The sequence below is a fragment of the Rissa tridactyla genome, chromosome 4 (genome assembly GCF_028500815.1).
Source record: "Rissa tridactyla isolate bRisTri1 chromosome 4, bRisTri1.patW.cur.20221130, whole genome shotgun sequence".
Classification (NCBI taxonomy): domain Eukaryota; kingdom Metazoa; phylum Chordata; class Aves; order Charadriiformes; family Laridae; genus Rissa; species Rissa tridactyla.
The window spans coordinates 28,657,277-28,678,801 of NC_071469.1; the positions used below are offsets into that span (position 1 = coordinate 28,657,277).

The 21,525-nt window shown below is 44.5% G+C and overlaps 1 protein-coding gene across 1 annotated transcript in view; it reads right to left on the bottom strand.

Annotated features, from left to right (window-relative positions):
• ESRRB (estrogen related receptor beta) overlaps window positions 1–21,525 on the bottom strand; it is a 170,864-nt gene that overhangs the window by 132,093 nt on the left and 17,246 nt on the right. Inside the window, exons 5-6 of the mRNA XM_054200862.1 lie at window positions 13,479–13,533; window positions 2,798–2,965 (exon numbers count right to left, since the gene is read on the bottom strand). Of these exons, the coding sequence (XP_054056837.1) occupies window positions 2,798–2,799 (2 nt within the window). The 5' untranslated portion in view covers window positions 2,800–2,965; window positions 13,479–13,533. The remainder of the gene's footprint in view (window positions 1–2,797; window positions 2,966–13,478; window positions 13,534–21,525) is intronic.

Genomic DNA, 21,525 nt, shown 5'->3' on the forward strand with positions numbered 1-21,525 from the left:
TAGAGAGATGAGAAATAGATGGACAGATGTACAGGTGAAGCGATAAAAGAAGTAAGAGAGAGCAAGAGAGACAGCTAGCTACACAATCTTTAATAACTGTTTGCTGGCTTTGGGGGTTTTATTCAGAAGGCCCCTAAAAACACAGAATTGTTTCAAGAAGAGTATTTTTTTCTTGCTGATGTTTACTCCATATTCTCAGGGATTTACAGCAAGACACCTGAGCATGCTGTACTCCAGACACCTGTGCAGCAGATTTGGCACAGGTTTTATTTATAATTCCCCAGAGATGTCATACTTAGCAATGAAAGTAGGGGCATGAAGAAGAGAATCTGCACGTCAATCATTACTTTGCAGTGAAAGAAACAAATAAACTAGGATGAAACAAAATGCTTGTTTGGTTTTTTTTAAGGAATGAAAAAAAATCATGCAACAGCCCTGTGACAAACCACACCGTGTAGAATAAGTCACTTTGGAGGTTGATAGATGCTTAGTCCACAAAACATGAAACATTAGTGAAGCAGAAACTAAACAACAAAGACTTCCTTCCACATAATGCATCCAAGTCTTCCCTCTAACCACAGATAACTCCCTCCCTCCAAATAAAAGTGGTCCCATAAACCATCGATTAGTATGCTACAGGACAGTAGGTGCTTGGTTATTTTTTCTAAACGCAGTAATAAAAAAAATACGGCAGGTTTAACGGGAAAAAACCCACATGTGGTTGAAAGAGAAAAGTCAAATCCAGCAATTGTGCAGACAAAACCATTGAATAGTCCAAACAAATTCTTAAGACTAAATCTTTCCTAGCTTTATACTTGGAGGACGCAGATTTTTGCAAAAGTGTATAGTAAATGAGGTTTTGCAGTAATTCCTGAACCTAGTCATGCTGATATTTCTGTTTGTGTAGGGAAGAAAGATTCAATTTTTATTTTTCAAACGATAAGATGTCTCTTGGTTTTCAATTTTTAGGGGGACCTCAGACCAGCTATATGATAGATTCTTTGTTAGTTACAGAGTCAGCAATTTTATTTCTTTGATGCCTTTCAGAAAAATCTGCTCTCCCTTTATTACACAATAACGTTGCATTGTCACAGAGAGGCAATAAATGTAATATCATGCCAAAACAAACAGAAAAGGGACTTAAATAATTTAAATACATTCATTTTTAAGTAAAGCAAAAAGCCTTAATAATCAAAATGAAGCTTTCTATGATGAGAACGGTCAGGCTCACAGTTTTGTTTTATTTGGGGGGAGGGGAGCTTCATAGCGAGCGGCGTATTGTAATGATCATTTGGGGCATTATTTGTGTATGTAAATTCCCCGTGTTTATCCATATCGTCCTAAAAGCCTTCCTTATATCTAGAATTGTAGCTGAAAGATGGAGTATTTATATAAATGGTTAAAAACTTAGAAAGAATTAATTCGTAGTTGGTATTTTTTGTTCCTACAACTTAAGTTAAAAACTTTGAGTATTATAAAATGTACATTAAAGAAATGCAAAATAAAGAACCAACCTATTTGTCACCTTTCTACAGTCAGTCCAAGAAATTCAGTTATCATGTATTTCTTAGGGCTTGATATTTCAACTGTAAGACGCCTCTGGTTTTATTATTCTATTTCTATTAGACACTTGTTCCTCCAAATTATTTTAAGTTTAGCTTCATTTTATTTGTTGTTACTTTCAAAAATGGTAAATCATGGGGGGAAAAGTTTTAAGAACATATATTTAATGAGAAATTTATACTAAAAAACTTAACATACAGAAATTAAAAATTGTGATATTAGCCTTTTTGGGAGTAGATGTTATAAACACAAGAAATCAAGGAAATTTTTCTATGCTTAAAAATAAATATAAAAACTAAATTTTGGAAAAGGTATAACCCAAATCTCTGAGGCAAAAATATGAAACAAGAAAAACCTCTTTGTGTTTTGACAAAAATGTTATGCTAAAAGCTCCTAATAAAAAACAAATTCTGACTTATTATTGTCTTCCCTCTCTTCATATTCCTGTTAACAAAAATAGTCCAAAAATTTATCATTGTTCAAACATTTTGCTTTTTGGCTGCTTTAAAGCAAACAGCTCATTGGCGATGAGAGAGTAAGTTTCTTCTTTGAGTGCTACTGCGCTGACTTTGCAAAGACTTGCACCCCTCTTTTGTCATTGAAGAGGCTTCAGTTACTTTGGGACTTTTAAAATTAAAGAAACGTCAACTGCTCAATGATAAATGCATTCAGTAAAAGCAAAATTTCATTTAATCTCCCTGCTAAGAGAAGGTTTGTTATGAAGCCAGGGGGAGCAGGGTGGTTGTTTTTCTTTTTTTAATAGAGGAAAGGGTGCCGCTTGGTTCTTTTAAGACAGGACTGCTGAAGTTTCCAGGTTTGCCTTTACCAGCATGGGATAAATAGCACCTGTCCTTGGTAAGCCCTTAAGCAGAGTTACATTATACATTGACCTTTTTGGAATGCCAGCAAACCTGACCGTTTCTATTCCCAAAACAAAACTGTTCCACTCAAACTTTCATTTGCTTATTTCCAGAGAAAAAAGCCTCTCTCAAATAGTGAAACCATCTGATTTCTACAAAGTTCTGAACCAACTCCTCTCCTTGTGGGTCACACTGACCTTCCTTTGACAGTGTGAAAATAAATAAAAAAAATTATTACCTTTAACCATATTGAGATGCTGCCACAATTTTTAGCCCAGATTAAAGGATTGGTGCAGAGCAACATTTGGATCAAAAAACCCCAAAACAAAAAACAACCCCATAAATGCAATAAAAGGTAGAAGTTCGCTACTTACATGCTGCAGGCTGAGAGATGAAGCTTGAGGCTGGAGTAGAATTTCCCTTGCCCTCAGGTGTTTCTAATTGCTGATTAAATATCTTTTGGTTCCGCCTGCACCAGCCGACAGTCCCCTCTGCGTCTCTGCCTCTCTTTGTGACTAGGACACAGTACTCTGAGTCCTAACCTATAAATAGATCCCAGCTCTGTGATTGATATAACAGGCAGCTGACAAAAAAAAAAAAAAAAAAAAAAAAGAAAAAAAAAAAGAAAAGAAATAGCCAGGTCTTAAGCAAAGCAGCAAAAGCTGGGCTTTTAACTGTGCACTGTGCCCAGGGAGGAGTCCCCCACAGTCACCCGTGGGCATCAGAAAGAGAAAGTGCAAGGCAATTACTTTCCCAGCAGCATTACAGCAACTTGAGGCATGTAAAGCGAGTGAACAAAATTCAATGCACAAAGAAGGAGAGGAAAAGCACAACTGGCAGACTGCATCCAACTCTTTTACAATTTAACAAAAATAAATGTCATTTTTAAAAACAAGTTGGGGATTCTGACAGAATGAGAGACGAGTTCAGAGTTGAGTTCTGGGGGCTGGCCCAGTTGTGCTTGTATTTCTGCTGCAGAATAAACTAGGGCTAGTAGGGAGGCTAGCAATTTAACAGCTCGGCAGGCTACTTAGGGTCTCTGCCCACAAACAGTAGTTGATGAGGCTATTCCTGAAAACAAAACTGAGGGTATTGATGGTACCTCCTCTATTGACTCAGAAGAAGTTACTTAGGTCTCAAGGACCTGAACCATGATTCCTGCTCGTATCCTTGACTGACAGGAGAAAACTGACGAGTTACAGATATCAGCACAGCTCTTTTGCAGAGGCTGAGCTGGGACCCCACCATCTGGACTTGAGAGAGTGCGTCTGCCCTGGTCCCCATTAATAAGCGCAGGGGTAATGGCTCTGGATTTTTTCATATCTAACCTCTACATGTTCTCCTGTTAGAGTCACAGTCAGGCAAGGCCAAAGGCTTTTCTAGGAGGCAGCTGGTTCTCCAAGACTTCACCAACTCCTAGATATTCATGATGTCCAGTAGAACCTTAATGGCTATGCAGTTTCATAGCAAACAGACTCAAAGGCAAGACAGCTCCTGATGAATACCAGGGGAAGGGTGGGGAAGAAGAGGGAGAACAGTAGGCAGAGAGAGGCAAAACAGCTTTTGCTACACTGCTACCTTTGGCAGTATCTCCTACAATCAACCCTAGCACCATGCTCAGCTCTGCAGGCAAAAGTACTAGTGCAGACAGAGTACCAGATCCACCAGCCTTCTTTTCAACATGTTGCTAGGCTTGCTTGAGCTGCAATGGTAAAGAAATGCTGAACTCATAAAGAGCAGGATAAAATCCTCAGGCACCAAGCCCATGCTGAACTTCATGGTTCTTTGGCTCCGTGGCTAACAGTACCTGAGCTAGTTTAGGCATGTCTACACTGCGCTGTGGGTGCTGCTCTTGCTGGAGTAAAGTTAGTTAGTTCAGTTCAACAGGAGCAGCTATCCTAAAGCAAGGCAAGGACCCACCATATCATAGCCAAGGTCTCAGTTCAACTGCAGCTATTGATTATGTGGGAAGATAAAGTCATTTCCTCTTTTTGGGCCAAATCCAGTTGATATGCTTAGTGTCTAAGCCGGTAGGATTTAGTCAATGAGTTTTTTAAAAAAAATGCCCTTCTCACGGGACAGGGGTCTGATGAAGCACTGTGCAAAGACTCATGACATTTAGACATTTCCCTCAGTTGAGCTACTGCCCTATGTGAAGTCTGGCTTGTCACTTTACTACTGCTGCATATCCCCCAGCTTTAAAAAAACCAAAGATAACAATACTTAACACTGTACTTTAAAGCACTTTGATATCTGCAGATGAAGACCTACAAATGAAGGGGGGAAAAAAGAAAAGTGTCTGACAGGCTGAGCTCCAGTGTGGAAACAGAACCTGGTCCTTCACATTCACCTAGTTGAGTCAGATTAAAAATTACCTTACCAAACAAAGAAAATTTTGAAATTCTGCCTTCTCATTTGGGCTGGCCGTTACAAGGTGGTTTGGGCTTTAATACTCAGAGCTGTAAAACACTTTACACTTCCCATTGCCATTGGAAGGAACTTTAGAAGCTCAGTCCACAGAACAATCAGGCTGAGGCATGGCAGATCAAGGTCCCAAAACAGGAGTACCTACATCCAACAGTCACTTTTGAAAAATTCAGCTTTAACAAAGGCATAGCCACATAGATCCTGAAAGTGTTACCACTGTCAGACTGTTCTTTGCTGTTCTATATTACTGACATCTGAAGTTCTTCAAATACTACTTCAGCAAGCCTTGTGTTGTTTAGAACAGCATCATCCCTGCCCCATTACACTGCCATGGGCCAAACTGAAGCCTGGGGAAACGCCACGATGTAGTCTAAATCACGAGGACACTTTGGGCACATCTCAATCAGGTAGTTGGGAAGCTCTGTTCAGTTCTCAGGTCCAGGTCCAGTGCTTATCATTGGCATCCCCTATCCACAGCAGATAAAGATCTGGGCATACAGTAGTCCCCCATCCTTCCACTTTCTGCTTGGAGGATGAAGGGATGAGGACTTGCCAGCATGCAAGTTAGCTAGTATGGATGAACCTTGAATGGAGCCAGCATTCCCCCATCCTTCCTCTCTGCGTTTACACAACAGGATGTATGACCTTAGTTGCTCCTCACTCGGGTACCCAGCAATCCAGAGAAGATCTGCTTTAGGTAAAACTACAAACACATGTCCCCTGCCCACACTGCGAGCACCCCTGTGCACAAACACCTCTTAATTCCAGCCTCAGGTGAGGCAGGGAAAGCATCCAAGAGTAGAGGCCATGAGACTGAATGCCCACTTCAAAACACTGCAAAAAGAAAGCCAGAAGATTTCAACAGCACCCTCAGATACATTAAAAAAAAAAAAACAAAAAACAAAAAAACAAAAAACAACCAAAAAAGATCAACATCAGTGACTTGTAGACTGTATAAAGGCTCAACTCTTTCCTTGAGGCACCCAAATAGAAGGCATTGTAAAGTGCAAGCGCAGATTTACAGTCTTTTCTACTTGTCTGGGAAGGTATTTTTTTTAAATGCTTCTTGCTAGGGCCACTTACATCATAAGCCTATATTTCAGTCTCAGATTCTCAAGTCTATGGTGGAGGTAAAATTTCAGTGCTTAATTTACTTCAAACACGAGGAGTTTGAGCTTTGCACATATAAATCTGGGCAGAATTTGCTCAGCTGGATACAAGCTATTATAGAAGAATGTAAAATATACTTTCCTTCTTATGACAAAAAACAAAAATTCACAGCTATCCTTTTTAGATAGGGACACAGCAAAACCAGTTGAAGTTTGAAAATACTAGTCCAATCAATGGAATCTTCCAATTCCCCCACTCGCACATTAAACCACCCAGATAATCTTTGTCCCTTCTCCCGTGAGCCTCAAGATGCTTCTGTGCACATCTGATTTATGTGCCATAAGTTTAGAGCTCAGAACCACTGCTGCTTTTATATCAGGAAATGCAGCTATGAATCTAAGTTTTAAAAGATAAACTGAAAGTCAGCCCTGTAGTTTCCAAGGCTAGCCACAAACTACAAGGAATAACTGTAACACACAACAAAAAGTTTCTTCGGCAGAGTCAGACTACTTTGAAAAATTCTCAAAACCCCAAAATTCCAGGGCAGCTGCGTTAGTGCCCTGCTGGAGTTAGTGAGGTGTGAATTGCACAGATTTCAAACAGGGACTACTTAAACACCAAAAAAAGATACTATAAAATAACTCTTTTCACAAAAAGGAAATGAATGTCAAAAAACCCTCTTCCAAGACTGTGAAAATAACAAGATGAGGAATAAAAGAGAAACAAAAGGAAAAGTTTGAGTAGACACGCTCTTCTGGATGCTTGGCATACATAGTATTACTCTTAGATCTAACAGGTAGATCTTAGATTTAACAGGTAGTTAAATATACTATGCATTTTGATACAAAGCATGTACTCTGAAAAAAGCAAATTTTCAAGAGGGAAATGCTGATATTATTGCTAGAAGTTTAGCTGTCTTATTTCCTTATTTGATTTTAAAGCTGCAAATTTCATATTACTTCAATGTTGTTCTTCTCTGCAAACCATAGCAGGATATTTTTTGGCACACACTAAACCCAAAGTCCATACGTCTGTATACAGTTCTTTCGTGTAACCTCCAGGACGGTGCATGCCATGCTGCCATGTCAAGTCTCTGTCATCACCAGGGAAAGTCACACTGCTCAGTTAATACACTTGTAAACTTTGCTCCTTCTTTAACTCGTATATATTTTACTATTTTTCAGGAATGTGAAAATGAGTAAGATTTTAACAGAAGTCCCCTACCAGATTTAGCCATTTCAGCTAAAGTAGTTACCCCCCTCCAGCTGCCTGCCAGCTGGAGATTAGGACTCCAAAAGCTCTTTGGGAGAAGTGAACCTGCAAAAACTTTCTAAAAAGCTTCACACAAAGCATGTCAGATTAGGACTAAAGAACTTTCCTGGATTAGGCAGCATCCAAATCTGTTCTTCCATTTTCAGAGCTGTGGACAGAGAAAAGTCTTCACCTGGCATAGCTATTTGCAGAGTTAGGCTGTGGAGAGGCACCCATCTGTGGCTGCTCGGCAGAGGTTATGCCACTGGCTTTAACAAGAACAAGAGCAAGCACAGAAGAATGCTACTCTCCCTTGTTTTTCTGAGTCCACCAATAATAACAATGTACTAATGAAAAATAGCTTGGCCTGAGCAACGAAACACATACCAGAGTGCGTTCAGAGACTATCCAGAGCAAGCATTCAGTTCTACACGTACACACAGAAATAAAACCTGTAAGGATTTAACTAAAGCCTGCAAGCAGTAAGACAGTCATATGCTGCATTACATTTAAACACGCAACGTTTGACAGCCTATCATGTACAGTATGATAACACAGTCCCTTCTCTCCTTACCTCCTTTAGGTCCCTCCTAAACTTCTACTGCAGAGCCTTTGGCTCAAAGGGCTTCTGTGTTTATACCCAGCAAAAAGCAACAAAACAGAATAAGACTTCTTGGATATACTCCTGCCTAAATTGTGTAACCACGATATTCTCTCGCTGGAAACCACCATCATCTTCTTCCAATCGCACGCTGCAACGTGCTGTCAGTTCCATCGTTTGGGGCAGGCACCTTTCGCGCTTTCAGCTTGTTGTGGATGCTTTGCAGAAACTCATCGCTGTTGCTGTACCACTTGTTTAGGACCTTGTTTAGCACCAGCAAGTCCACACCTGTGCTGGCAGGGCATTAGCTGTGCACTCGGACAAATCTCAAAGCAGCCCTGCAGCCTACAAAGGTCGGCTTCAGGCAAGAGATAGTGTTTCATGTTTTCAGTGACCTTGGCCATGGTGGGAAGCGAGAGAAAGCATGGTAACTGTCATAATAAAACTCATAGCAATTTTGATAGCAGGAGAAGGAGGACAAAGTGAGATTTAAACCAGTTCTGGTGCCAGATCAAATAGGGACCAGGACTGCCAGAAACAGGTTCCCCTTGGGTTTTTGTTTTGTTTTTCATTCAGATTCCTTCAGACAATTTCTACAAAACCCAAATAACTACATTATAACCACAGACGGGCCTAACCATGATGTCTGGCTCCAGATCTAAACTCCTTACAGCCAGACTGTTAGCTCAGCTCCCCAGAAAAACCATCACCATTTTCCAAATGCGTGTGTCAGGGGTGTTATTACCACTCCCTCTTCTCCTCTCCAAGGAGAGGCTTCATACTCTTTTGATTGTGTCTTGCTCAATTAAAAGATATTTTATAAAAAATAAAAATGAAGGCAAATAACCGACGAAGTTCCTCAAAGGAAGGGGGTGCTCCTGGCTGCAGGCACACAGACGAGGAATAAGCCTTTCCAGGAAAAGCCCTTCACACACAAGCTGAGGGGTTTCAGAGCTGCTCACCCGTCTCCAATCCCCACTGAGGACTTGCCTGCAGGTTGCTGGAGCTCTCAGAGGAAAGTGAGGTGCCACGCATGTTCCTCGGCCTCTAAAGTGAGGAAATAAGTAAAGAGAAATTCTGCAGTGGGTCCCTTGTTGAGGCCCCTCCAAAGCAACACAACTGACCTCCCATCCTGCCTCATCTCCCAGGCCAAGTTAATTGTGCCTGAAGAGCCCTTACCCCTGCCCTGAGACTGGGACTCTCACTGGTCTGAAGGAGAAGGCGAAGCTCCCATCCCGATCAAAATAACCACCAGCCAAGTGTCAGTCAGCGAAACGGCATTTGGTGTCTGTGGCAAGGTGCTGTCTGCCAGGCGGCCTCTGTGAGGAGAGGCCGGGGCTGCCCCGTGCCAGACAGGGCCGGTTCCAGCTGGCTCCAATGGACCCACCACAGGGCACAGCTGAGCCCCTCAGCCAAGATGGTGGCACCTGAGGGAAAAAGTGTTTAAGAAAGAACAGAAAACGCCACACAGCCAGTGAGGAGTGAGAAATGGCCCCACAGAAGGAGGGGAGGGGATGTTCCAGGTATCGGAGCAGACAGGCCCCTCCAGCCCCTGCAGAGATCGCAGTGGAGCAGGTGGATATTTCCTGAAGGAACTGCAGCTCACAGCTGGCCAAGGTCAGCCCACCACAGATTCAAAAAAATCTGCTTCGTTCAGTAGCTCTCCCTCTGCATCCAAGACCCAGGCAAGCAAGCGCTCCCAGCCAGGTGATCTCTGGCTGACGCCGCCCAGGGCTCCTGTGCCAGGCAGGATATGCCACAGGGATGGGTAGGAGGAGACAGGCCACCAAAAATAACCCTGAACAGTACTGGAAACTGTCTTGTTACTACAGGAGAGACTATTCTCCCACACAGATCACACCAAAACCCTACCTATAACTCCTGACTGATGAGGGAATTAAACCACCTGATTTGGGAGGCACTTGAGGGCACACATGACTTTCAAGACACGGTAATGTGTATGCAGATGCCTGCCATAATTCCCTCGCTGGCAGTGAAGTTCTGCCACCATAATATCGCTCCCTCACTGTGGGTAAATCAAACACGAAATGGCAGGCTAAACATTACCTTCACAGAAGCCTCTCCAGCACATAAAGCTACAGCAAGGTTCACTTGCATCCCAAGGGGAACTGGGATCTGCGTTTCCAGCTAATGCCTCTCAGCTCTGTGCCATCTAAAATCATGTCGGAGCCCACTCCGTGGCTACCAGGCCCTTGACAGAGAACTATAAGCCCTTGTAATATGGTGAACAGGTGCAGACGCAGGTAAAATTCCCCCCCACCGTCCCTTGTCTCCCTTTCTTCAGGCTAACCATAGCAAGTTCCGCTGTGCTTTGGCTCAGCTTCATCTTAGCACCAAGTAGGGTGGTTTCTCCCGCTTCACAGTGATTCTGCTGCAGTCCCCTAATCTTCCTCAAGTCCTTCTTCATGTCAGTACTCCCAGCCCTCCGAAAGCTCTCCTGACCCAGACCCTTCCTGCCCCTGCAGTCTGGAGCACCTCAAAACGCAAAGCATTTCCTCTCCAGGAAAGTGAAGAGAGGGAAGGGAAAAAGGGCAGGAGCCTTTTCATTAAATGCAGTTACACGTATTTGCAAGAAAAAAGGGGTTTGCCAAAGGATTTAGTGTTCCCTTTGTATACTCCCCAGGCAGTCAGAAACTCTGCTCCCCAGCACTGAGCTCATCCCAGACCAAGGAGCAAGGCTACAGCACACGCAGAGAGGGGACAAGCTGCAGGGGCCATCTATGCTGCTGCCGAGCTTCATTGCTTGTTTCAGTCACTCAGGATTTGGTCTGAGGATGCTATGCTATGCACTGAGATGACGCAAAGGAAGGGCCACAAACACAGCCCCAGAAGAGAGGTGTCAGTGCCAGGGAGTGCCAGGATAATGAGGCCAGTGCTCTGGCAAGTGCACCACAACTGTCCCCTCATCCAGCTGGAGCTACATGCTGCCAGCCAACGGCCTGCCAAGCTGAGAAGGAGGCAAAAACCCGACAGTTTCCCTACCAACAACCTTGGCGTGTGCCACGGACAGAATCCCCCCTTGCAATGCCTCTGAGGCCCTGGTGGGGAGCATGCTGTGCCCCCCATGCTCCTGGAAGAGCTTATGGGCCCCTTCCGCGCTCAAAGGTGCCCTGCAGTTCACCACAGATATTCAAAGCTGCTGGAACCTGAGCTGGAGCTCAGGCATAGCACAGTCTACAGCAAGCTATATTATCCTTCATCCTCCTCTCCTCCTCCCCACCCCCCACCTACCCCCCGTAAAAAGATGTCGCATTCATTGAGGCTTAACAGTGAGGAGGGGGAAAAAGAAATAATCTGTCAAATTCTTAACCTCAAGTGGATTTACCCAAAGCCCCTTGGAAACAGCTGCTTGAGGAAGGTTTCTGTCGAGTCCGTGTTTCAGATGCAGACATTTGGTTGCTCAGTCCTGTGCTGCCGCTTTAGTCTCTGCTCTTGCCACACCTGGACCTGTCCTTGCCTGGAATAACCAGTCCCTTCCATCGCTTCTGCCTAGGGCCCTGCTGCTGCAGGGAGGTGAGGCCCAGCTCCTCGCGAGTCCCCTCCCTCCAGGAATGTGTCACGGGCATGGCCTCACACACACTTGCTCACACATGGCCTGGCTGCGACTCCTCACTGAGCACAAAGAGGAAGATCTAAAGCAATCACAGTAGCTTCTTCCCTGACACGCCACGTACCACGCAGCTCTCCCAATGATCACACGCTTGGAAAAAACCAACCCAACCCACCATGAAGTGAATTCAGCCCTCTGCGTCTTTGTGAGGCAGGGCAGTTAGCATCAAAGCACTTCACAGCCAGGTAACAGAAACTCCAGGAGAAGCAGCCTCATTTTTATGTCACACAGCAAATAAGGGTATGTTAGCAAAAAATAGCTATACAGGGCTATTTCAGCGTGCTCCGTATGAGCTGTTTTGGATTTTGGCAGAAAGATAGCCTCGTTCATACGGACTTTATATCCAGATGAGAACCAGGCTATATTAATTCAAATGGAGAGCACCCGGAGATTGTATCCAAGCTGAGTTATCACTGCACGGTTCTCTCCTGTGCCCTGTAAATACGCCTTAAGTAGCATAGACAAGAACAGAATCTCTCTCTCTTGGATACATCATGTGCCTTGCCATGAGATCCTGGGATTCATCCACCTGGTGAAACCTCACATAAACTTGCAGGACAGACTGCCTTCTGCTCTTTGGGAAGCTTGTTCTCCAGAGTTGTGTTGCTACATCTGCATCATTCTTCCGGAGAAGTTTCTTTTTGACACATTATCAGACTCAATTCACATTTATAAATTTGTAGGAAAGAGATGTTAGAAAACCTATATATAGCCTGTGGAAATTTTTTTATGTCTCCTTTTTAAGTTTTCACATAAAATGTTTATGTTTAAAGAAAGTTATTTTATTCTTCACTTTCTCACTGATCACTAGCTCTCATCCAGGCAGAAAGCAAGGCTCTAATTTGGAGGCAGGTGGCCTGCTGGTCGTAACCATAGGGCATTTCATATTTCTCGGCTGTATCAGCAAATTCCCCAAGCAAACACTTTCCTAAAGCTCGGTGGTTCTTTTATGAAATTTAACGAAAAGCAGAGTTTTGGACGAATTGTTTGGAAGTCTTCTATGTTAACTACTATTGTTCTGAGTGGTGGTGGTAATCTGGAGAAATTGTTACTCACTCCAGAAAACTTTAATCAAAGTGCAAACAAGACTTGACACCGAAAGCCACAACACCAGGAAGCAGCCCCCTACCCTGAACTGCTCATTGATTCCCTCCTTCAAAGGTGATTTCTTCAGACAGGGTCTCCATGAATGCAAACTCTTATTTCACCTCCTTCCTCAGAATGTCTGAAACTGCTTCTGCATTGCTACATTATGCTTGCAAAATGTTACCTGTTTCCCTTGCAAACATTAAATGGTCATGGAGAGCCTCAGTGGTCCACGTAATGGCAAGATTGCAAACAAACCCCATTCAGACATTACCTTTATTTCGTGATACAGAGCAAACAAAAAGGAAGGAAGTTCCCTGACAAAAATGTCGTTAAGGCTGTGCCATGACAGACATGACTGCATAGTTACTGTTCATCTCTGAGAGTTAGTGTTTCCAGATGCCTCATAAATGATCATTTTTACTACAACTAATTACAGACACGCTGTGGTGACTCCCCAGCCAGACTTGTAACCCTTTTATGTTATTGTTATTATTATCATTATTATTATTACAAGCAGCATTCAGAACCTGGGCCCTTTGACACTAAACACCACGCATATGCAACTATGCAAATATGGTCTCTACTGCAAATACTTTGTAATTTGAGGCCTGGTCCGCATCATTTTTGTATAAATGTAACTATCCCACTTCACAGGAGTGATTTTATAAGAATATTGCACTGAACAAAGTTATATAACTATAACCACATTTATGTTAGTCTAGCTTGCAGCTCCAAAGAAGATATGCTGAACTAAGTATGTCATACCAAAGTAGTATTCATGCCAGACCTGTACCAGTTTAAGTATACTGGGATCCAAAATCACAATGAAACCAGTACTCAAACTTTCTGAGACTTATGCAATGAAAACTGGGGCATGCATAAGCTAGAGGGCAGAAGATAGAGTCAGTACAGACATCACCAATTTCACATCTGCACCTCAACTTACCTCCAGAAAGAATCTTCTACTGAAAATTTTGGGTCTGCATTGCCTTCTCAGGTACCTGAAAAAAAAAAGCCTTGTTTCCAATAGTTTTCTCTGTTGCATTTGACTGGCTTTTTAACTGTATTATACTGAGGCAGCAATATTACTCACCTCTTATTAAATTCCAGGGAATCCACATGCATTAGAAGCATTATGAATGTCCAGAAAGAAGGAAGCTCATGCTTTACTAGTCACTAGAGAATCTACAAGAGACACTGACCAACCAATGGATTCTCTGATGCACACACGGCAAGATGTGAGCCTCAGCTGAACTCTTCTGTAATTGGGGCATTTGGACAGTCCCTGTCCCACATGGATTTCCTGGACTCTAATAAGACTGAGCTCATTCTGCAGTCTTTCCCTAAGGGATACTAATAAGGTCTTCCTCCTCTACCTGTCACCTATTTCACGAAACTTGCGTGAACTTAATACCTTTCAGACTTCTGACTGGGTGCAAAATGTGTCTGAAATTAGATAACAGGTTCAAAAGTTACACAAACTCACCCAGTGCAATCACATACGTAGTATTCCCGTCGAAAAACAGGCCTAAGAATACATCCAAATTAGACTGACAAGGCATTTTTCCCAAGGGACACAATATTGCAATATAATCTGTATTTAATTTTCTTTAAAAAAAAAAAAATACAAAAAAACCCCAAAAACAAACAAACAAAAAACCAAAATGAAACTAACCAAACTAAAAAACCCCACCCCACTCTTAAACCAAAAAGAGCTGGATCTGGAATCAGGAGCCCTCACCTGTGCAGTACTCAGCTTCATCCTGCTTCACTCTTCTCGTGCTGCCACCCCTCTCCTTGCTGATGAGATATCCCACCTCTACCCTGCTCTGCCTCATGTGCATCATAGGAAGAGGGCAGGCAAGGGCTCTGTGATCGCTCCTGGATTCTATGATTTGTGGCAGATTTAAGGACAACAGTTTCCTTGGCCCCCAGCAGATGTGCATAGGCTAACTAACAGCGATCTTTCACGTGCTGATAAATTGCCACTGTTGTGCACAAACCCCTGGAACTGGAAGCCAAATTATCTTTCTAGATTTAGTCCCTCTTTTCATCAGTTTCTCTGTTTCGAACCACCTTGGTTCACTCTGGATCTCTTAGGGAGCTTGAGGATTTGAAGTAATGATGGTAGGCTGCAACCTGGACAGCTTTTTTTCTTCTGTACGGTATTACTCCAAGGAGGCTGGGTAGGTCCTCTGCATGCTCAGAATCCAACTTCCTACTCGACAGATTTCTTGGAATAAAATGCAGCAGACAGCTATGTTCTCTAGAGTCAGATCTCAGGATAAATAGGTCCGGATTGTGTTGGTCTCATATGAGGTATAAATGCTGTGTCTTTGTCTTATCACTCCACTCCTCCCCCTTCACAAACCCAAAACATTTTCTCTGAATAATCACAACTGCACTGATTTCTTCTCTCTGCAAGGGAGCCGGGAGCCTGCACTGATATTTTTAGGTAACCCACTTGCTCAGTTTTCTTTCCCCTCTGTGAATAGATCCTTCATTTATTCTAACTCATACTGCCACACACATTCCTTGTCTCTTTCTTCTGGCACTCTCTCAGAACTGTAAATGCAGGACCTACTGCTTAGATGCAGAGTTACACTATCACTTTATGCTTTTTTGTGTGTCTGCGCTCTCCCAGGGCTGTACATGCTATGACCAGAAGTAGAGAGATAGAGACCACAAGGAGACCTTGATAAAAGTAGTAAGTGGTTGAAGTATTACGTAGGAAGCCAAGCAAAAATTCCAATTAGTATTTTATGATTACTCATGAAAGCTGATAAAGATCCCATTCCAACGGAAGTGGGTAAGAGACCCAGCCAGCAAAGGAAGGTAACCTACAACTGAAGAATTTTCTCATCCAAATTCTCTCCTGTTTCATAGTGACAGTTGGCATAAAATATCACTACTGTGACATGAGGAGGCTTTGGTGCCAAGTTTATGGAAGTATGAACAACAAAACCAGTGACAAGACAGGAGAGGATCAGTCAGTTCTTGCGTGGCTGTGTCCAACCCACACTGCTGCTGTCTCAAAGGAGTTTCCCCTTTGGTTCTAACCATATCCTGGTTTCTTGTTCTTCCCGTCTTCTGCTTCAGGAATCTTAGGAATGTCTTTTTAAACATACCTCTTCTTTCAGAATATGTGCTTTGTCCTACCCAACTGCTTTTTTTCCTCATGCTTTCCATTCTCATTCCCAGTCTTTCCGTTTCCCTTTCCTTTTTATTTTGGCCCACAAACAACCCCCTTCCTCAGCATGTCAACAGCAGTGGGAAGTAACCTAATTAATAGCTCCTTGATAGCCTACCCCACACACGCACACACCCATCCCCCCAGTATCCCACTGGCAATTCAACAGCCCTCTCTAAAGAAAGGAAAATATTTCCATACTAATTAATAACAACATTGGGTATTTCTGGGCGGAAGGATCTGGGATTCCCACCTGGGCCTAGATCTCTCGAGCTGACAGAGCAATTGTACCTCAAAGCACATTTCCTTTTCCACATCCTTGTGTCATTAACTGTTTACAGTGCTCTCAGTATCAAACATCTATGTCAGCCTGGCTTGTATTTTAGCAGGTATCTTTGCAATTGAATTCAGGATGAATTCCTTCAGCACTCAGCCTGTGTCTCCCTTTCAACACATGGCACTTGCTCATAAACCTACGTTGCTTCCCTTCTCTCTTCTCCAGCAGGATTCACATGAGCCAAGGACCTTTCCACACTGTGTTTCTCAAAGGACACAGATGCTACTAGATACTAGATCCGTTTAAAATGTCCCTGCTGCTTGACATCCCCTGACATCCACTTCACTGTCTCTGTTACTGCCACAACCACTTGTAAAAAAAAAAAAAAAAAAAAAAAATCAAGCGCTGTTTTTGAACAGAGGAGAGGTTCTCAGTGCTGAGTGATCTACAGTACAGATTTTTTTCTATATGTAGTAGGATAGTCCCACTCCTGTCTTCACACAGGAGAAGGGGACTGTAGGAAATGCTTCATTGAGGACTGTGTTGAGAGACAGGCTTCCAGAGAAGAGAGGGAGCATATATGAATTTTGCTATCCCGTCCTGGAACCTCCAAAAAGGGAGAGTTGTATCTTGTGCCTCTGGAGGTGACCTGAAAAAACAGGACTAGTTGCTTCTTCTGCATCACAGGCCAGCAAAAGAACGAAAAGCAAATAAAGAAAAGTGTGGGAAATGCTTCTGAAAAAGACAGAGCTCTTCCCAGTGAGCAAAAAAACCATCAGAGATCCTATACCACCTATTAGCTCCTTCAAGCTATGACAAGTAAGCAAGAGTATTTCCTAGAAGCCCAATACAGACAGCATTGTGTTGGTGGACATCAGTATTGAAGTGAGACTGCCAGATCCCACGCATTGGAGGACAGCAGGCTGTCTCCAGGGACTGTTGAAGTAACAGAAACACCAGCAGCAGCTACAGAAAGTCTCACAGCAAGCAAGAAGTGGTCCACAAGCGTGGGTCCTTCTCCTACACAGGCTGAGCTGGAAAAATACTTTCAGATAAGCATTTAGATAAAATAAATGCATAAGGGGCACAATTACTAAGCAGCAAGCCAGTGAAAGGCATCTTCAAAACAGTGTAATAAGGAAGGAACTGTAAAACGGAACAAAGAAGGGAGATAAGTGAGGTGCCTCCACTTATTCTGCCACTGCAGTGCTGCCTGCACAGCCTCCGCTGTGTCACGTACTCAGTCTGTCCATTTCCCATGCCAGCCTTCTTCTGAAGAGAATTTTATCCCGCGGCTGCTGCCCAAGCCTCGCTGCATCCCCACTGTCCCCAGTGCCTGCCTGGCCACAGTCTTGCCCAGTCTCCCCCATCTCCACAAACAACCATTCTTGTACGGCAAAGCCTCGTTCATTGAAGCACTTGTTTCCATCCACAAGGCTGAAAGAAGGAAGGATGGAAGGAATGAAGGAAGAAAGGACCCCTCTTAAAGGAAGGGGAAGAAGGATGGAGGCAGAGGCAAATAGGAGGGAGAGTGAGAGGGGCCATAAATTCCCTTCTAATTCCAAATAATTCCGATTACACGGATGAGTAGTTTTCAATCAGAAAGATAATCTCAAAGATAGATGGCAGGATAATTGCTCGTCGGCGCGACGTAAATATTGTGTCGTTTCTATTAATCTCAGCGAATCGGGTGTCAGGGTTGTCACTCATTCATCAAAACAAATTAAAAAAAAACATATTAAAAAAAGAGAGAGATGCTAGAGGGAGGGGGATGTGTATCCAATAAGCAGCTGAAGGCGTGCAAAGTAATGAATGCTGCTTACATGCTGTTTGTATTTTTTGGTTTATAAAAGCTAAAGGTAACTCAGCCAGTAGGTCTTTATTAACCTCTCAGTAAGGACTGCAAGGGGCACTGCTGCATGTGGAACAGAGCAATAGGGATGCAGAATGGGACTTTGGTTGCACAACACAGGGAAGGAAGTGGACAAGATGCCCTAGATATTGGGGCTGAATAGCCTGGGCATTAACAACAGGCAGGAGGTACTGCAGACTCAGTACCTGGGATAAAGGACATGGATCACAGCATAAAACAAAGGCAATGCCTCCATCTGCCACGTATAGGAGAGGGCAAGGAACAGAGTGTGACGTGGGGAGGTGATGACAGCATGTCTCTGCCCCACTGCTATATCCCCTGTGTCCCTAGGATTGCATCCCCAGGCATTGTGAACTTCCCTCTCCCTGCCCTTGCAACCTGTCTGGCCTCATGCACCATTCTCATTAGGCAAATACAGCCCTTTGGTCCCCTGACTACTGTGTTGGCTTAGTTCATATCTGCTGACCCAGCAAGACCCATCCTCCACCCTGCACCCACCAGCACTGTCCCTCTTTCCTGGGACCACTCACTTGCCTGGGAGAGTGCCCTGCTCTGGGACATACGGGTAACAGCTTGGACCACACACTGGTCAGTCACCAGTGTTTCCCCACTGACTGCACAGAGAAGTTCCTCGGGAAGACCCTCATCCCACTGTGATATCCCTTTCCTGAGGGTTAACATCTCTCTCTTCAGGTTAGGAGCCCTAGCCTTAGCTTCTGCGCATGAGATTTTCTCTAGTGCATACTGGGCTGAAACTACCACTCACATCACACAGCTGGCACAGATTTACTGGTGGAGATCAGGTTGGATCAAGCAACCACAAAGAAAAGGCTCCCCATGCAACTTTCTCCTTACCCAAAAGCATAGTCACATATTTCCAAGAGTGGAAAAATTCTGCAAGATAGTAGCCTCCAGCCATGCTATCTTGTGCTACAGCCCACAAGAGCTGGTGAACCAGTAAAGACTAGATAAGCATTTGGACAAATCACTTCCCCAGTAAACTGAGCTGTGGGCAGGAAGCAGTTCCTACCTGTGCAGGGAGGTTCTCCAAGCCAGGACTGTCTGAGCCTGCTGCTTGCTGCTGTGATGCGACAGGGAGCCCTTTCAGTGCATCACAATCAGCTGTAGTCACTGAAGTGGTGCTCTTTAAACAAGTCACCTTGGTTTGCTGTTGCCTATGTAGCATTTCTGTGTCACTTCAAAAAAACCCTGTTCCTTTCCCTGCCTGCAGTCTGGAGTGGCCAAAACACTGCCTGAAGCTTGTGCTCTGACTAACGTGTTGTAAGAACTTTGGATCATAGAATCTTAGAATCTTCATGGTTGGAAAGGACCTTTGAGATCACCAAGTCCAACCATACACACACAAAAAAACAAACCAACCAACCCAAAACCAAAAACAACTCTACAATCCTGTCACTAGAGCATGCCCTGAAGTGCCACATCTAGACGTTTCTTAAATACCTCTAGGGATGGTGACTCAACCACCTTCCTGGGCAGGCTGTTCCAGTGCCTGACCACTCTTTCAGTAAAGTAATTCTTCCTAATGTCTAATCTAAACCTCCCCTGCCGCAACTTCAGACCATTTCCTCTGGTCCTGTCATTATTCACCTGGGAGAAGAGGCCAACACCCACCTCCCTACAACCTCCTTTCAGGTAGTTGTAGAGGGCAATGAGGTCTCCCCTCAGCCTCCTCTTCTCCAAGCTAAACATGCCCAGCTCCCTCAGCCTCTCCTCATATGACCTGGTCTCCAGACCCCTCACCAGCCTGGTAGCTCTCCTCTGGACACGCTCCAGCACTTCAATGTCCCTCTTGTACAGAGGGGCCCAGAACTGAACACAGTACTCGAGGTGAGGCCTCACCAGTGCCGAGTACAGAGGCACGATCACTTCCCTACTCCTGCTGGCCACGCTATTCCTGATACAAGCCAGAATGCTGTTGGCCTTCTTGGCCACCTGGGCACACTGCTGGCTCATGTTAAGCTGGCCGTCCACCAGCACCCCTAGGTCCTTTTCTGCTGGGCAGCTTTCTAGCCACCCTTCCCCAAGCCTGTCGCGTTGCTTGGGGTTGTTGTGACCGAAATGCAGGAGCCGGCACTTGGCCTTATTAAACCTCATACAGTTGGCCTTGGCCCATCGATCCAGCCTGTCCAGGTCCCTCTGTAGAGCCTTCCTACCCTCAAGCAGATCAACACTCCCACCTAGTTTGGTGTCATCTGCAAACTTACTGTGGGTGCACTCAATCCCCTCATCCAGATCACTGATGAAAGAAATGCAAAGGTATTATGTTTTTAGACCAGACTTAAGTTTGTCAACTAAGACAAGTTTTGCCTTTCTGAGCTCCAGGAAGAAGCTGACAGGTTTTGGCTGTAAGTTAGCTTAGTGCTTCACAAACAGCCTACTAACACAAGGACCTGAACCAGTGCCCAGGGCCTGTCTTCACTAAACGGATTTGAAAAATGCTAATATTTCATCCTTGGCCATGTCAGTGTTTCTGTTCATTTACTGCTGTTGTTTGCTAAGTGAACTTATTTATTTAAAAAGCCATTCTGTGGGTAGCTCCCGTTGAGAGTTGGAAACAAATTCCCCATGGATGTCCTCATGCCAGGCTATGGCAGAACTGGTCCCAGCGTAGGCCAAGAATCATTAGGATTGAGTGCTGTTCTCACCGCACAGTCCTCTGGGACAGAGGGAACTGGGAGACTTGTCCCAGCAATACTTTTAACCTGTCAATCCAGCCAGCAACGCAATATCCGCTGGGGATTTCAGCTGCTTCTGTGATCCTGCCTTATCTCCCTACATCCCCCGGCGTGCCCACCACTCGGTGAAATGTCACTTCTCTCTCCCCTTCTTCCAAGATGGAAGTGAACTTGTGTGCCTGGCAGGGGGGCTGACAGACATGAGCTGAAAGGCTGTCAAGGACCCACTGAAAAGCAGGCAAGCCACACTGTGTCATATTTCGGGGTCTAACACTGCAGCTTTCTGTCTGCTCTCAGGCTGGCTCTAAATGGAGCCTTTGATAGGCAGCCAGGCAGCTGTCATCACAGGGTCAGCCTCAGAAGCAGGAGGGTATGAGCACCTGGGAAGCACATGCCAGTGAGCAGAGAATAGCAGCAGTATTGTAAGGCTGGGTACTGAGGGGAACCAGGAACACTGGAACGAGGGGAGAATCAAGCATCAGACAATGGGATACACCAAGTGCATCCATCCACAAGTCCTGGAGAAACCTCAGTTCCACAATGACTTCTCAGGAGGGGAGTGTCCCACAAAACCAGCCTCCTACTAACTCCTCAGTGCTCATATCCCTCTCTAAGAAATCAGCCTAAAGGAGACCTCTCAAGGAGAAAGAGTGCAAAGGCAATTATCTTTGAGAACCACCCAACGTCATTTCCCATTTCCCATGGGCGGGGACTGTAGTAGCCTTTGATTTCGCCGTGGCTGAAGTCAGGGCACCTAAATGTGACTTGATGCTCGAGAAGAGTATGCCTTCTTCCAGTATGCCTCAGCTTTCCCAGTAAGCCCCTGGATGGGCCCCTAACACCCAAAACACTGAGCTTACCCATGATGGATGTGAGGGAAGAATAAAATGCCACACTAAAGGGAACCCCCATGATTTCCTCACTCAAGGCCCTGATCCTTATACCCATGCAAGCTGG